Source organism: Ambystoma mexicanum, chromosome 9 (genome assembly GCF_040938575.1).
Source record: "Ambystoma mexicanum isolate Mex_15411 chromosome 9, UKY_AmexF1_1, whole genome shotgun sequence".
NCBI lineage: Eukaryota > Metazoa > Chordata > Amphibia > Caudata > Ambystomatidae > Ambystoma > Ambystoma mexicanum.
In genome coordinates, this window is record NC_090931.1 from 1,042,150,570 (window position 1) to 1,042,167,658 (window position 17,089).

Sequence of the window (17,089 nt, forward strand, 5' to 3'; positions counted from 1 at the left end):
AATTACAAATAAAGATCTCAAACCAAATAACCAGACACACTCAAGGAATATGGCCGGTAGCCCCAAGGAATATGGAAAAGTGCTGCTTTATTCTCACTTAATAAAGCAGGGAGAATTGTCAGGCATCGGACTGAATACATTATCCCCTATCAGTTGACCATAAGCCAAAGTCTTCCGTCTTCCATTTGCAGTTTACCGTGTAGCCTGCTCACTGTCCTGAAACATTTGAGAGAGTGTGAGCACACCACTATCTTCATCTGAGGCTCTAATGAATAGGCCTTGTCTTCAACTTCTGAGTCACATGTGAAGAGACCACAAATGTGTCCGTTTCAGCCTCTTGTTTACTGCTATTTGATTCAATTATGCAGGGTGTTGTTGCTTCTCTTGGCCTCTAGAGACTTCCTCACTTTATCTTGTATAGACTTCATAAACCTTTAATGGTCCAATACTTTGGCTGTTGCAGATGTTAACTTCATCCTTAATCAAACAGGAATGTCTCACAATAAGGGCTTTTCCGTGTAATTCCCCTTGTGCCATGTAATTATTCCTTAAGATAGTTTCCTTGATCCTAGGACAACCTCGACTCATCACTGTTTTGTACACAAGCTGTATTTCTAGCGTCTCCTGATTCTGCAGCCTCGATCTGTCTCTGAGGTGGCTTGGTTGATTTCATCATGAGCCAACGTCCATTTTCCTATCATGGCCGTCCTTGCAACATAATATATTCCCCTATAGCAAGCTTATATATGTCTCATCTATCTTGCGTTGCTGCGTATTTAAAGTTATTAACCAGTCAGTTACTTCATTCTTCTTTATATACATGATTACTTTAATATAGGTACATATTTCTCTTGGTGCTTCAGTTACATTGTCACTCTTAAGTATTTTCATATCGTTTCAGCATACATTCATATGTCTTCTTTATGATTTCACTTTGTCCTTGTCATATTTCACTTAACGCTCCCTGATTCCTATAGGTGCATGCTGACATCCTTCCATGCAGCATCCTTCCACACTTTCAGTGTGAGGGCATAATGTCTCTCATACACTCGATATGCTGGTGGGATTACACAAGGGGTCCCATCCATAGCCCTTTGTCTGCTGCTCCAATATGTCGGTGATGAGGGGGAGGGAACTAGTGAGGAAGCATTCACCTGCTCCTTTATATGCGCATTCTCTACCAGGTGTGTTGGCCTTTACAAAACTTGTATTCATGATAAACTTGTTTGTCAGGCTGACCCTGAGTGAAACAAAATAACATGTGTATACATTCTTAATGTATATTCATGCAATGGATGCACTCACTATTCACTGCCTCGATGTGTGTTATGCCAGTTTCATTGGAAGCCTCTTTCCCATGTCACTTGCCTTCCCTATATTTTGGGGTCACAGTTTATGGGGTGAGGTATTGTCAGTGGCCAGTGAATTGAATGATTGCAAACTGTGACAGTGCAACTTGGGAAGACTTCTTGGTTCAATTGGGAACATAGTAGTCTGCTTTGGAGGAGGAAAGGTGTCGAAGTACATTTGGGGAGCATTTCATAGTTATTTTGTACAGCTTGTGTTCCAAAATGTAAAAATATAAAGTCATGCATTATATTTGTACCCGTACTCACACTACATGAAACCAGCCAACGGGTATTTTCTACATATCTATTATGCACTTGCCTATTTGGGGGGAGGGGGGGGTTGTAAATATTATTAATACATAAAAAAACACTCAGGTTCACTGGGGCTTTCGGCCACTTGTCATTGCTTCACTGCAAGGCGGTACCTTGAAACAAGATGGTTTACATGCACGGGATAATGAACACATGATGTTTTGTATTGTCATTTCAGACAAGAAATTCATCATTGCCAATGCCAGAGTGCAGAACTGTGCGATTATCTACTGTAACGATGGCTTTTGCGAGTTAACTGGATTCTCGAGACCAGATGTCATGCAGAAACCGTGTACCTGCGATTTCCTACATGGACCAGAGACCAAAAGGCACGATATTGCCCAAATTGCTCAAGCGCTTCTTGGGTCAGAGGAAAGGAAAGTTGAAGTCACCTATTATCACAAGGACGGTAAGGGAATTGATTTCAAAATCAAATCTTCATATTTCAATATGTTTCCTGAGGAGCTGTATGTCAACTGTTCTCATTAATCCTCATGTGTTTCTTCCTAGCTTGATAGGGAGAAGTGTGAATGCTGATTTTGGAAGGTAGAGCTTTATGATGGAGACATCTGGACTTCAGCAATGCATGTTTTTTCCTTTACTTTTTCTAGCATAGTACCTGACTCTTTTAATAACTAGATTTTTACCAGAAGTATTTATAGTCTTCAATGTCGTGTTTCTGAGCTGGACACAATAAGTAGGGTTTAGTGAGTCTTAAAGTGCTTTGATTTAACTAATGGATTAAATTGTTACGAACATTGAGTCAGTTTGATACCAAAACTCACTCGAGTTGGGAGTTAAGCCAAGCCAATTGTTCTCGTTTGTGGGTCGAATTGGCTCAAACCATAGCCAGCTATTGGGTTGAGACGGATTAGACCGTAGCAGGGTTTATAGCAGAATAATGTCTTATGAACGCCAATAAAAACATTATTAAAACATGTGTTTTCTCCCAAAATGAAGGCAAAGCAGAAACAGCTGATAAACGTTTGGGCAGAATGAGACCAACATCCACTCTCATCCAGTGGTAGAAGTGTACCGAACCCAAAGTAGTGAAACTGTGCAACATGTGACAAAGTGTTGCAGCCGGGGCATAAGTGACTAGTAACTAAGGCTCCTATTATAACTTTACACTTGCACAGGGACATGAATGGACAAGTCCTCTGTATGGAATGGTGAATATGGTCGTAAAAGTATGGTAAACAGATGCAAATAAAATTAGTGGAACACGGCTCCCGACCGTTCCCTCTTACTTTGATCACTGCTCTCATCTATTTGGGCTGCTCAATTCAGGGGTCACATTTTTCAAATCATTTCAAGATCCAGGCTGTAAATGAAGGCAATTGAAAGCCTCACTGTTTGCATACCTTTGAAGCATATTTGAGTATATTTTCCCAACTCCTAATTATAATGCAGCACATACTTTGATAGCAGTATGACGTAACCAGGTTAATGGGGCAGAGCAAGAACTGCTGTACCGCAAGAACTGTTAATTTGTGAGGCATGTAGGAAGCTGCTGTGTAGGCTTCACACATAGATGACATGCACCTTTTAAGATTAGAACGGAAAGGAGCTTTGGTGACCAGTACCCTGTTGTAAGAAGAGATAGTGTTGGATCACATTTGTGGCAAAGGATTTGTCTAATAATGTGGTTACTCGCGTTCCTATACCCTAAATTGGCACATTTTAGCCCAGCTCATTTTCCCTTTTATCGAGAGCACATTTTAAAATAATGGAGGCATCTGAAGTGTCAGAAATTGAAATATATTATTACTAATGCACACCTGAATAAGGATGGACATCACAAGATGATGATTCAACTAATACAAAAAGGTGCATCAATTACATTACAAAAATGTATTGTGCACCGTGACTAGCTGCAGATATTCCAGTAGTGTAGTTTACACCAGGGACAGTACATCACATACTAGATTGGTGCGGAAGATAAGACACTTGGTCAGAAATAGTCCTGGAGAGTCAGCCTGACACGGCCATGGAAACATTTGATGATGTATCAGACGGAGGCTACAAGGTCTCCTGAATTATTGAACTGCTGATGTCAAGGATTGGGAAGGATGTGATCCATTTGAGACAGGATTGGGAAGAAGCTGGATAACCTAGATGATGGGCTGTGGGTGAGGGTACAGGGACAAAAAGGTGCATCAATAAAATTACAAAAATGTATTGTGTACCGTGACTAGCTGCAGATATTCCAGTAGTGTAGGAAACATTTGCATTCACAATCTATTGTGTTACATTGTGACCTGATATTAGCAAAATCAAATGGTAATGTAAGCATTACAATGCACTGCATACCGCAAGTACATGGAGAAATGTTGTCTTTGCTTGCACAACACAACGCAAAGCAGAAATGTCAATTTGCTTTCAACCGGGATATATGAGGGAACAATATGAGCTACAAAAAAAGTCCTGCTACTTCCCCCCCCACCCCAAAATAAAGTATGCGCGATTCCATACGGTATCATCTGCACCCCCTATCAACTGTTTTTGTGAAAATAGTTCCAGCTGGCATTTTAACGCATACACATAATGAAAAAAAAACAAAAGACTGCAGGGCCATTACAGATGCAGGAACACATCTGTTACAGTTCTGTCCAGGCTGTGGGCAGAACAATACATGCACACCTCCAAATTTGCATATGGATTTCACCAACACAAGTGACTTCACAGAAAAGGACATTGCAAGGAGTATCATCTGTCTTTGACACTTGGAGGCACCATGGAAGTGACTTTAGAATAAGTTGCCATAAGTACGCCAAGTAGCAAATAACTTTGTGGTGCAAAATACCAAGATTGCACTATTATTTTATATGGATCAACCCTATAGTCATTAGGCTTTTTTATTTTTATAATAGCATGATATATTAACATAAGCTATGAAATTAATCCCATTCGGAGCTGCAGATAAAACACTGTGTCTTTAAAGGATTTGCCTGGGATCACACACTTTGGTTAAATGGTGAAACCGTAAGCAACTGAAAACATCTTCCCAGGTTTAGTTGATTTAGATATTTATTAAGGTTTTGCTTTGTATTTGATGTGCTTAAATAATACTTTATTTATAGCAATGCCTTGGAAGCAAACCACATTACATAATAAACTAGCCTTTATAAATGAACTCGCTTTACACGATATATATTGTCATTGAAATCTGTTGAGCAATACGAGTATGGGTTTAGTTTATTCTCCCCATCCTGCATGCAAAGTCATAATAGCATCATGCAGATTAATGTGAGTCTAACAAATCCCCCTTGGGTATTAAAGCCATATTAGTTATTTCATAAAGCATGCACCATTATGCACCCTTTTCACATCTGATCAACCCAATGCACATTTCTTAAGGAACAAATGTCCATGCCAATAGTCCCCCCCCCTCCCTCCTATCAATGTCTAAGGGCTCCCAATGTAATGCTATGTGGTTAGGGAGCAACGTGTCGGGCCCCTGGGAAAGCAATTCTGCTGTCCGGAGCTCATACCCACACACAAATGTGTGTGCCCTGGAAAGGCCGACACTACAAGGTTGCTCTCTTGTCCTGCATACCCCCTCACAGGCACCCTGAAGCAAAAAGCAGGAATTCTGCCATTCCGCTGAGGTGAGTCTGCAGCTCCTGGGACTGACCTGTCATTTCAGAACATTGTCCTGCCAGCGGGACACCTTTCCGGTTTGGCACCCTCAATGTCAAGAAGGTGGCTGAGCGGTAGGGTTGTCCTGCTGCCAAATTGCCCCCCTGCCCCGCTCGCTATGCCACTGCACCCAACCCATTATCTCCCTTTCCTAGCATTGGTGGTCCACCTCATGTACATTTTGCTTCCCATTCCCTCAAGAGACAGTAGTTACAATGTTTGACAGCTTGTTATACACATTTCTGTAACAGAGATCTTCTGTCCATTGCAAGACTCCATATGAGGAACAACACAGCATGGAGAGTAGCACCTTTAGCCTTGCTTCTTGAAATACTATAGTAAGTCCTCCATCACTGTTGTCTGGTGTGCAGTGACCATTTCAAAAACATCACGCGCACACACAACTGACACTGAACAAACGTCTGAACAATGGCGGCACAATGGGACCACATGTTGGAATGTGCAGTGAATCCAACTGAAAATAATTATCACATTTGCTGAAAGATTATAAAATAAATTTGGTAAGGGACACATGGAGGTGGAGATAAAGGAGGCTGCATATGTTATGCAATAGGGTGCCCGTTTTAGGAAGCATGTAACAACCTCAGTACATGATACATAATATAGGTGCCTGTTAAGGATGTGATGGAGTAAGGAGCATTTTGACCACATAATTCCTCCATATTATGGTCTATAGAAAGCATCCCCTTAAAACATATCACTTGATTAATGCTCTTCTAAGTTAGATCCAACAACGCATTTAGCACATTATCACAAACTAACAAATGTATTGGTATTTTATAGATACACAGTATGAAAATTGGATGATTGTGTAACCATACATATGCCAATGGCATGTATGAACATATGTACTCAATGTCATGCAAATTCTCTTACTGGAACCAATGTATCTTAATTTAATGCATGTCCAGCAATCATCAAAACATTCCTTTCGGGAATCTGGTCCATCTCTCGATTTTCATCCACCAATTGGCCACAGCGCACACAATCTGTCAAAACACGCTGCAGCTAAACTCAGCTGCATTTTTATCTAACTTTTGTAAAATTATTCTGACACCTACTGTGGTATTTTACTTACATTATTGAAAATCCCCCAAATCACTGTCTACAAAAAGCGCAATATGTTGGTGCTGGTCATCTAACACAACCTATTTCTTCAAGTTCGCAGTTGTTTGTGCCATGTTTTGCCTCCTTTTGGCAATGCCGTATGTTCTTTGCCTTTAAAACGGAACAATTGTATCCCATCATTTTAAAAACACATTTAAAAAGAATTAAATGAATATTGCGCACAATGCCAGAATCCAGCCTCTAAGCACGGGACTGAGATTTTGAACCTGTGACGCTCGGTGTGATCTTGCTTCCAAGACAAAAGTTGCAGCTGAGCTATCCTCCTGGCCATTTACACCAGTTGTCGAAAGTGTATATCTGCTATTTGTCATGATGCAACACATTTTCAAATTATGGTGCTTCTCTCCCATATCTTCAGATATTCAAAGGTTATTCTTGGTTGTGTCACATGGATTGCATGTCAATTTTGCATCATCTCAGTGTTTTTTAAACACTTTAGAGGACAAATATTTCTACCTCCCATCATACTTTATTTTATTTGTTAGCATACTATAAACCACAAATGTGTTGTTTATTATTTAGTTTCTTAAAACAAAGGATGACCCATTACTTTTCCATCAGATATGTTATTATGTATTCATCCCAGATGCATAAAATAGCACAGAAGGATATATGCTGGGTAAGAAATGTGTTTCGAGCCTAATGAGTTTCCCAAAATAAACAATAAGTGCACATTTTGTTAATTTTGGGAAACTTTCATTAGGCTCTAAACACATTTCTTAGCCAGCATATATCCTTCTCTGCTTATTTCTATTTCTATGTCTATTAGCAAAACCAAAAGGTTATGGCTGGAAGCTTTTGAATCAATCATGACCACTTGCACAGCTCTGGGCAACCATTCAGACCATTGTTTTTCAGCCTGCCAAGCTATTGAAGAAGGGTAAAGACAATATGCAAATCAGGCTTGGCCCCACCCCAAACATGGCAGTCCAGCCCAAAATACTAGGTCACATCCCTTCTAGACGAGACCATCCCCAGACATGTTCCAACCTCAATGAGCATCATCAGTGAGGAGTATGTTGGGCCGCTACGCTATGAAATGGTTTTTTGGAAGGTTGCCCAGAGCAGTGCCAGTGGTTCAGATTTATTCTACACCTTAAACACATCACTTGTTTGGTTATAGTTCCTCTCTCTGTGTGAGAGTGGGTATGCCAAGATGTGTGTCCCTTGGTCGCTGCGCTATAGGAAACCAAGCTGCACCTCACTGATGAGGCCGAACAAAGATGAAACATGTCTGGGGTTGCTTGTGTTTCCATGCAGAGGGGACCTGGCCTAGCAGTTCAGGCTGGGTTGCTCCTATTGGTGGCAGTACCTGACTGATTTGCGCATGGCTGTACCCCTTTTGCAATGGCACAGACGGGCTAAAGAACGATGGTGTTGAAGGTTGCCCAGAGCAGTGCCAGGGGCTCAGATTTATTCAAAACCTTCCACCCATCACTTTTTTGGTCACATTTCATTTACTTCCATATGTTATACAAAAAACAAAAATGTAGGAAATGTGCAAAAATTAAGCTGTTCTCACTGAACCTCTTCCTCCAACGAGGGTGGAATGGACCAGATTAACAACAGCTTGACTTGTGCAAGTCAGAACTATGCATATTGTACAGCGGATAGTTCAGTGGTATGCCATTACTTCGAAATTCTATGGAAACGTCTCCAAAGGTGGCAATCTACTCAGTTTAAGGGAGGTAGCTTATCCAACAAAATACTGAGGTGTTCGTGATGTTACTGCTGGCTTTGTCCAGTACGTTGTATCTGGTCATTTGTCTGCTGCAGCGGTCTGCCTGGCATATACGCTTTTCTATTGTATGATGAATCATGCTTCAAATCAAAAAGTTAGTTGCAAGAAAGGTTGTCTGCATTTATTCAAGTTAGTGTATTGTTGGTTGCTGTTTTCTAGAAACTCTGTAATTATAAAGGTGATGGCACCCAGTTGCTTTCAGATCTGTGGGACATTATGAAGCTTACACAAGGGGCATGATGAGCTGCTCAATTATGATATGTTTGCTTTGTAATAATCGTTTTTAGACTTTTTAAATACAATTGAACACAATGATGTTAGATATCTTTGAAGCTAAAACACATTTTAAATAGTTTCTGGATAATGTACTCTATTTCAGTCACTCTTTTCTTGCCGAAATATATATTGACAGGCAAGTTTTGCAGTACAATCCACCCGTGCTTGTTGTTATGTTCAATGACATTGTAGAGCATTTGTATTTAGAGCTAGTTGTTAGCCTATTGTGTATTTAATTAGAAGTGCCATTGATTGGTAACTCGGAGGCTTCTGTCAATGATCAGGACTCGTGCAAGTATAATAGACGCTCACAATTAAAGGAGGACCATTAAACACACACACTCTATGAGACTGGACACAAGTGAAACCTTGAATCCAACTCTAATATGCAAGTCACTCACGAGGTCAGCCATTAAACCAGCAAACAGTGCATGCACTCATAATACAGTCATTGGTCAATATGTCCATGATTTGGAGGAGAGAAATGACTCGAAGCAGAAGGTTTGCTTTGCTCAAAGGATTGTCTCGCATGATGTCCCTTTAACACATTTCGATTCCTTAATGAGCTTCCATTGCTTGAGCGATAGGAGCTATTGTGAATTAATGTGAACAGAGGAGGTTCCCAGTTGTAACCCCTAGAGCTGATTCACAAGTGATGAGTGGATAGAAAACTGGATCCCCTTAATACTCGGGTCATTCATGTACAATGCGAGCCACTGAGCGTTGCCTGTGGGAATGTTCATGTCCAATTAACTCACGTCTGTCTTGGGAAGATACAATTCACGCAAGAGACACAACACCTCAACAGGAATCTGTGGTGCTGCATCGTCATGCCCTGGCGTAATGCCAGTCGCTGTGCTAGTTCTAGCAAGTACTTTGCATAGTGCTATACTAGAAAAGGTCCTCCGCTGGCATTTTATAACTTACAGGAACATTATTGAGCAATGTGCATTTCATGTTTAAGTATGTCTCATCTATATGAAAAATTAGTTTTTTCTAGTTTTAGATTGAGGTGTATATTTCAAATTCCCTAAGACAACTGAGCATGACAAAGTCAGTACGTGTGGGGTGCGTGCCTGGGAGGACATAGTAGACTGGATTAGAAGGTACATGTACAGTTACACTTCCCAACCTTTGCCAAACCACAAAATGAGCTGTTTACAAAAGATTAAAGTAAGTGAACCAAACAGAAAACGGGAACTCTACACACAGGTGATATTAGTAATAGGAACTCAAATCCATTTATTTATTAAAGGAACAAAAGAAAAAACATACCCAGACAGGGGCCACATTGTTATAAGTCTATAATGAAGCATTCTGTTCATTGGTCCATTTAATCTCAATGTCAGTTAAAAGGTGTTGGGAAAAAGTCAAGTTGTCAGTGGCCATTTGGGCAAGATAGGACTGGAATGTACCTCGCAGATATTCAATAGCGTTAGGGCCCACTGTAAATGCAGAATTTCGTAGTCTGAGTAGATCATCAGGTCTTCCCTGTCCCATTGGAAATAAATCAAATGTCTCCAAACGAGAAAGCCCAGAATGTGAGGTGTAATGATGCCCCTGCATGTTTTTGTCTAAGTATCAGGAAGAGATGACTTAGGACCTTTGGGGCCATGCTTTTTGTACATGGACAAATCTTGAAGTGATCCTCAAATCTTCACACCATCTTAAACTAACAGACAGGGAGAGCACCAATACAAGCAACTAAAGCTTCCCATTCCAAGCGTGCAGCTTACATTGGGTAAGTACTGCTCCAACAATGAATGATAAGGTTACACTGTTGATGGTAATCATTCATGGAGTTGGCAGGCTAAAACTGGATACATTTCTTATCCCAAAATGCTCTTTTGGCTGACAAAAGCTAGTTTCAGCCAAATTGTTTCCCATGTTCTAAATAGGTTTACGGCCCACGATTGGAATACTTACGCAGAAATGTGTCTCTGTCGTTAATTCAGAATGTAACCACTTTGACAGCCAGTCATTAATTTACACAAACTAAGTCCCTATAGGCACGTGGAACCTGAAAACATGAGAATCCAACTAAGAAAGTGACACATATATGTATATATATGTATATACAAAACATACTTGAGAAAGTGTTTCTATTGCCTCATATAAAACCCTTTAGTAAAGGAAAGAAAATGTTTCTACTCATGGGACAATTCCTCTCATGTAAGGCAAGTGATTTTTTTTTTTTTTACAACGTGTTGCTTGTGTTCTAATTGCATGTACCACTAGCCTTTTCTTAACAAACATGTGTGCCTTCACAATGAGGCAGTAGGTATTGCTCTCCCTCATGGCCATGTTTTCTCTGAAGAGAGTAGAACATGTTCTAATGTATTTGCAAAACCACCTGCACCATCCCCTCCTGTGTCACTTACTCAAAATGTATGTGGTCTCATGTGGAAGGTCTTGTTTGAAAGGGATTTACCATTGTGTGGGTGGTGAGCCAATGGATGGCTTCTCAAAGGCAAACACACTGGTTTGTGTAATGCATCAACATACCATTGTCTTAGAAGTTTCCACAAAGTTTAAACGTTGAATTGCAGTGTGTGGCTTTTAAGGTGGGCTTGCAGGCTCTGGCTTAAGACTCACTGGTTGTGTTTTTTTTTTTTAACAGCTCAGTGGTTTTTCTCTCCCTTGATAAAAAATACAATTCTTTTGTTCTGTGACAGTCTGCCAGTCTAGACGGTCTTCTCCTTCCAGAATAGGTGCAGGGACGATATAGTGATGCTTTATAATTGAGCGAAACAATATATTTGATTCTTGCTTTGGCACACAGGAAAAGACACCTCTCAGTGAGTAGAAAAGGGTGACAGAAAGCATTAAACACGTGTTTCTTAAGGCAAACAAGTTGGAATCTTTGCAGAGTGATGAATTTGTTTTTTCGTGAACATTGTTCAACTGCTCTGACTTATTTTAAAGCTGGTATTTCCGGATCAAGCCACAATTTGGCTTTGGAGGGAAGCTTGATGTTTTATGAATGGAAGGAGTAAGTATGTCCAGAGTGTTTGTATGTTCAAGGTAAAGGTCATCCTATAAGTAGTCAAAAGAACCTCTGGTCAGTGTGGGCTGTAGGAAGTTGCAGATAAACTGGTGTCACTTGCTTCACTAGTTTTATTTGTTTGTAACCTTGATTACGATGCAGTGATAAACGCATTCTCCTTAGACTAAAATGCTTATATTGGAGGAGAGAGTGGTCAGATCATAGGATACTGGTAAGTGTGGCATTAGACAGGTTCAATTATGGAGATCCCAGTGGAGTATCCAATATATGACCATCAAATGTGTTGGCTGAGATGGGAGAACCTATGGTCACTGTGGAATTGGCGAAAGTTGCACAGAAATAAACTCACTCACTCAATTGGATTACTTTTTTGCAACATAGATTCTGATGCAGTGATAAAGATATTCTCCTTAGACTATCAAGCTGATATTGGAGGAGAGAGTGATCAGAGCTTAGGAGATTGGTAACTGTGACATTAGACAGGTTCAGGTATGACAATGACATTGCAGTATCTAGTGCACGACCGTGAAGTGTGTTGGCTGAGACGGCCAATCTTCAGCTCAAGAGAGTCACAGGGTACAGAAGGTGAGGGGTTGCTTGCTATTTACACATGCTAAACAAATGTTACAGTTACCAAAAACAAAAGTCAAATCAGATGTTTATATGATGTTTATATGTTTGAAATAAAGTCCTGTCCGCTTCTGAAGAAAAAGTGATACAACCCCAGGAAAGCAACAGCTAGTGATGATAATCAGACAGGTGGATGTATCAACAATACATTTGCAGACCAATCTTTCAAATGAGGAGAAATTAATGGTATGCATCAGAGTGGTATCGATGGAAAAAGGATACATCAGGTCAAACGCATCTCCAGGTTATATTAATCTATTACTCACCTGACTCTTGCTCCCCTCATGCTGCAGTGTATCAAACCGTGTTTTAGATTTATCTGAGAACCAGGTTTTCTGTTAATGCAAGAGAACCGATCTCTGAGTTCGACATTAAGTCATGGATATAAACTGCGTATTAATTAGCAGAGTGGATTTTGAGGCCACAAATAATCCAATGACAACTCCCAGAGGATGGTTAACAAGTCGTAGAAGAATGCATTTGAAAACGGATATCATCAAGAGTGTGAGATGTGGCAGGCCGGAGAAGAACCTGCTGGTAGGAAGCCTCCGGGTCCACATCAGAATGAGATGCAGTTCTTGGAAAAAGGAGACGCTTGTGAAGGGCTGTCAAAAGGAGAGATGGGAAGCATCACGAGAAGAGCCGTGAGGGTAGGTTTCAATGCCACTGAATAAAGGGAGATCATCAAGAAGAACTGGGCAGAAGGAATCAAAGATGAGGAGATTGCTGTGCCTGCCATGCACCATAATAATTCTGTTAAGAAGAATATAAGAGGTTCTAGGCCTGTTTATAGCATTCTCAAGGCCAACCCACCCTCACTGTCCTCATAAGGTCACCACCATCCACCACCCACACGCACATGCATTTTCCTCTGCCAGTGGCACATTCCTGGGGCTGTTCTTTTCAGGGGGCTTTCCCTTTTAGACCCCATATCCATCCACTACCTTGCCCCATCCAACTTTCATGCTTTCGGCACCGGCATGCAATCTCCCATTCTGCGCTCTACATCACACTTCTGAGTTGCAGCATCGCCAGTACAGCCCCTTATGTGACAGCAGTACAGCACTTTAAATGACACCATCCTGCTATCAGTGTATAGACCCACAATGAGATGAAAAGGTGTGTAGCCCTCTTCCAAGAAGATGTGTTTAAATTGGATTCAGCAATAGAGAGGCATAGGATGCATTTCAATATCTGTTTCTTAAAGTTTTGTTAGCAGTTTTAGTACAGATTGCATGAAACGAAATAGTAAAGCAGGTGGGGGAGGGTTTTCCTATTATGTGGGGTATTGGCTACCTATGGGTAGCCATGGACACCACTACAAATTGGTGCCATTATGCCCAGCTGTAACTATTGTTACTGTCACGTGGCACCTACACAGATTTCCGTAATGTTGTTCACCATGTATGTATGAAATTATTATTATTATTAATAATAATAATAATAATCTTGTGTTGTAACTCAATGTTTTACACACAATAGAAAACATTCAGACTCAATAGATACATTTACACTCCATGTACCTGATGATAATAATATATGTTGATAAATCAAATTACCAGTTAATTAAAAGACATTAAAAAGCAATCTATAGGCAGTGAGTATAAGCATCACACTATCAATCAATTGGTAAAAAGCTATCTAAAACATCAAATCATAAATGTGCAAAACTTCAACGGCAGTCGCACACAGCGTCAGTTAATATGCAAAGGTTCCAGCAGCAGTCACAGACGACGTCAGCCCAATAGGCACACATATTCCAATTAAATCAAGCTACGATGGGGCCTGTATCACATCCACCAATAATTCTGTAACATGTTTTCAGACCCAACACAAGGCCAGTTGAGCCGAGGTAGATTTGAACCACCCAAATTAGTCATATAACTTGTGCCCAGCTTGACCTACTCCGTAAGGATTTATTTTTCCAGTTTCAGTTTTTGTGCGAGCCTACAGACACACCATTATTTCTCCTTGGCATCCAAGCCTAACTGGGATCCCCCGGATAGATAACAGTGGCAGTTTGTTAATGCATAGCTGTAGTAAAAATGCCTGGCCTCTGAGCTGGGCACAACAACAGGTAAGGCTGTGTCTTCTTGTACAAGTGGATTACCATAAAGATAGCAGCCCAACATTTCAGTGTCGCCCGGTGGGAATAGTTATTATACCAGTCCCATCTATGGAGTTTTTTCTCAAACACTTGTTTCATCTTATCGTAGGACCACCCAGCCTCAAAGTTGGAGTGCCACTCAATTTTTACAAAGTGATCATCAATCAGACTAGTGTAGGTTCATCCCCCAGCGGCTCTTTCCTTAGCATCAGATTCACTGATGCACTTTAGTAGCACACATACAGGAGACATTCAAGACTTTTTATAAAATAGACCCCTGCTCCCAAGTTCCAAGCTTTGCATTGTGATCAGACCCGGCTCTAAACGGACAAATTCAACTGGCCAAGAAGGTCGTAAACTCAGTAGATTTCACCAGAAAGTTCCTTCAATCCGATCCAACCATGTTAAGTCACGCATTGCCAGGGCTTCGAGTCTGTATAAAATCGCCAGGCAGAAACAATGTTTATATAGTGAATCACTCCTGCAAATGAGAAACCCGCCTGTTCTCTGGTCACCTTAATATTTTGAGCAGTAAGCTGATCTGCTCGTCTGTTTGTTTTTTCGATCAGCCGACAGTATCCCGAGGGCCAATTCCAAGGCCCAGATATTGGTAGATGGGCACATAATTCACCAGCCCCAAGTCTGTCTCCATTTTCACTCTGTTCACCTTTTTGCTTGTTATTAACATAAGCTGGTTTTTATCAAGATTAATCTCTAGCTCATGTGCACCTGCAAAATTAGCCAGCTCATTGAACAGGGTTCTCATACCTGAGAAGGATCGAGCAAACATAATCGGGTTTTCCGCGTAGCTTAGACACAAAAGAGACACCACTAATTTTCATTGGGCACTGTGATTTAGCCTCCAAGCAGGCCGGCAGGTCAGATATGTACGGATAAAACAGGGAAGCCCAGACACATCCTTGCTTGACTCCCCTGTTGATCTGCACACAAGATGTCACTGTACCAATATTGTCCAATCACACCCATGGCCAATTTTTAGTATGAAACTCCCTTATCACATGTTGGAGCCAGGCTGGGCAACCTAGCTTCTCCAGCTTGGCCCATAGGGTGCGTCTTGTAAGCGATATTCAATCAACACTACAGCTAAGTCAATGCCTAGTCAGGGATGCTGAGGAAAACCCTAATTGATGTATTTTTATATCCATTTCAGTACTCTGGATGACAACCCTTGTTTAACACCCCCCTCTTAGAATCCCCCTGACCCCACTGAGCCAAGAAGTAGGTTTGTTTTGCAAATTAAAAGGTTTATTTGAAAATGTAAACAATATATATATCACACTTCTATAAATAAATTGATAATGGATATTACACTTGTGAATATGAGCAGTAATCAGCAGAGGTAACTATGAATAGGAAGAGAAGAACAAGGTGGGAAAGAATGCTTTATATGGTTCAAGGAAACGCAAGGTGGAATAAAATGCAGTACAGAAATAACTTATTATGATTTTAGCAAAAGGTAATATGATCACTTTTTCTCTGGCAATTCACCCCCCTCCCCTATGCAATGTAAGAAATGGAAGGAGATGGAAAGAGAAGCACACAGTTCTCAGGAATGCAATCAAATACAATACGAAATTCAGTTCCCCCCAGCAAGCTTTGAGGAAACAGGTAGGAGTTTGAAACACAGGCCCAAAATGCTTTTTAAATGTGATGGCAATGGATGGGAAAATGTGCCAACTGATTTTAATTCCCTCTAGAGATTCAGGGTGAGTGGGAGATGCGTGTTGGTATTAGTTCAGGCTCACTTTAGCGATGCTCTATGAGTGATTACCAAGTTGCAACCGGATTTTAACAAAAGAAAGAATAGAGCTGCTATTTTGACAAGTGGAGAAATTGAGCCAAAATCGCAAATCACGGAAAATTTCGCGAGTGCGTGAATCGCGATTGCAGTAAAAGTACAAGGAGTAGGAAGTCGGTTCTAGGCTTGTTGGAAAGCTTAGATTCTAAGCTTTCAGATGAAAGTTAAATTCCAGAGATACGGACGATTTAATAACGGTAGATTTTCGGATTTAAAGTAAAATTCAAAATGACAGGTGACAGCTTGCAACTGCAGAATTGACAGGTGACAGTTGTGCAGCTTTAAAAATGACAGATGACACGATTTCTAGGAGGCAGTTCTACTTAGGTTAAAATAGTTTGGATTAGATTATTTTAACTAAGAGATTGGTTCTGCACAGTTCTGCTAGGTACTCACAATATAAATTTGAACTAGGCCTCATCACGGATCTGGTCAACACGTCTGGCTGCGGTTCTGTCTGCTTGGCGGGTCAATCAGGCACCGGTTCTGCTCACAGCGATCTGGGTCAGCTCTGCTCTGCTGGTCTGGCCTCTCTGGATTCTGGATGTAACACTGCTTTCTGGGTACTGCCACAGGTTCTTGCAAAAATTCTCTGCAAAACTTCAAACAGCTCGCCCGGCTGTTGAATAGTTTGGTTAGTTTTGAGGCCTGCTGAAGAGGATTCAGCTGGTGGATTCAGGCCTCTCTGCTACAAATTCTGGAGTTAATGTCTGCTACAGGTTCTGGAGATTGATGGACTTGAAGTCTGGATCTCTGGATGTGAAGTCGTCGGTCAGCATGCTCCGCAGCAAATGGAATTGAATGTCCCTACCTGTCCCAGCAGTCTCTTTTTATGTGTTTTGAAAATGGGTGTGTGCCTGGGCCTAGCTAAGCCTGCCCCTCTCTACTTGTCATTGGCCCAATTCTCCCCTATCCCATGATTGGGGGAAGGAAATGTGAGTCAGAGTGATGCTGTAGGTTTTATGGTCAGAGGAACTCCCCTTGTCAGATTGCACACAAATCTATTTCTGACCCAAATACATATTTATCTATGTGCCATTTTTCTAATATTATAGGT

The 17,089-nt window shown here is 41.0% G+C and overlaps 1 protein-coding gene across 4 annotated transcripts in view; it reads left to right on the forward strand.

The window, feature by feature from the left end:
• Nucleotides 1-17,089, forward strand: part of KCNH7 (potassium voltage-gated channel subfamily H member 7) — a 2,172,707-nt gene that overhangs the window by 83,593 nt on the left and 2,072,025 nt on the right. For all 4 annotated transcript variants that reach the window (XM_069616318.1, XM_069616315.1, XM_069616317.1 and 1 more), the window contains exon 2: nucleotides 1,840-2,070. In XM_069616318.1, the coding sequence (XP_069472419.1) occupies nucleotides 1,840-2,070 (231 nt within the window). The remainder of the gene's footprint in view (nucleotides 1-1,839; nucleotides 2,071-17,089) is intronic.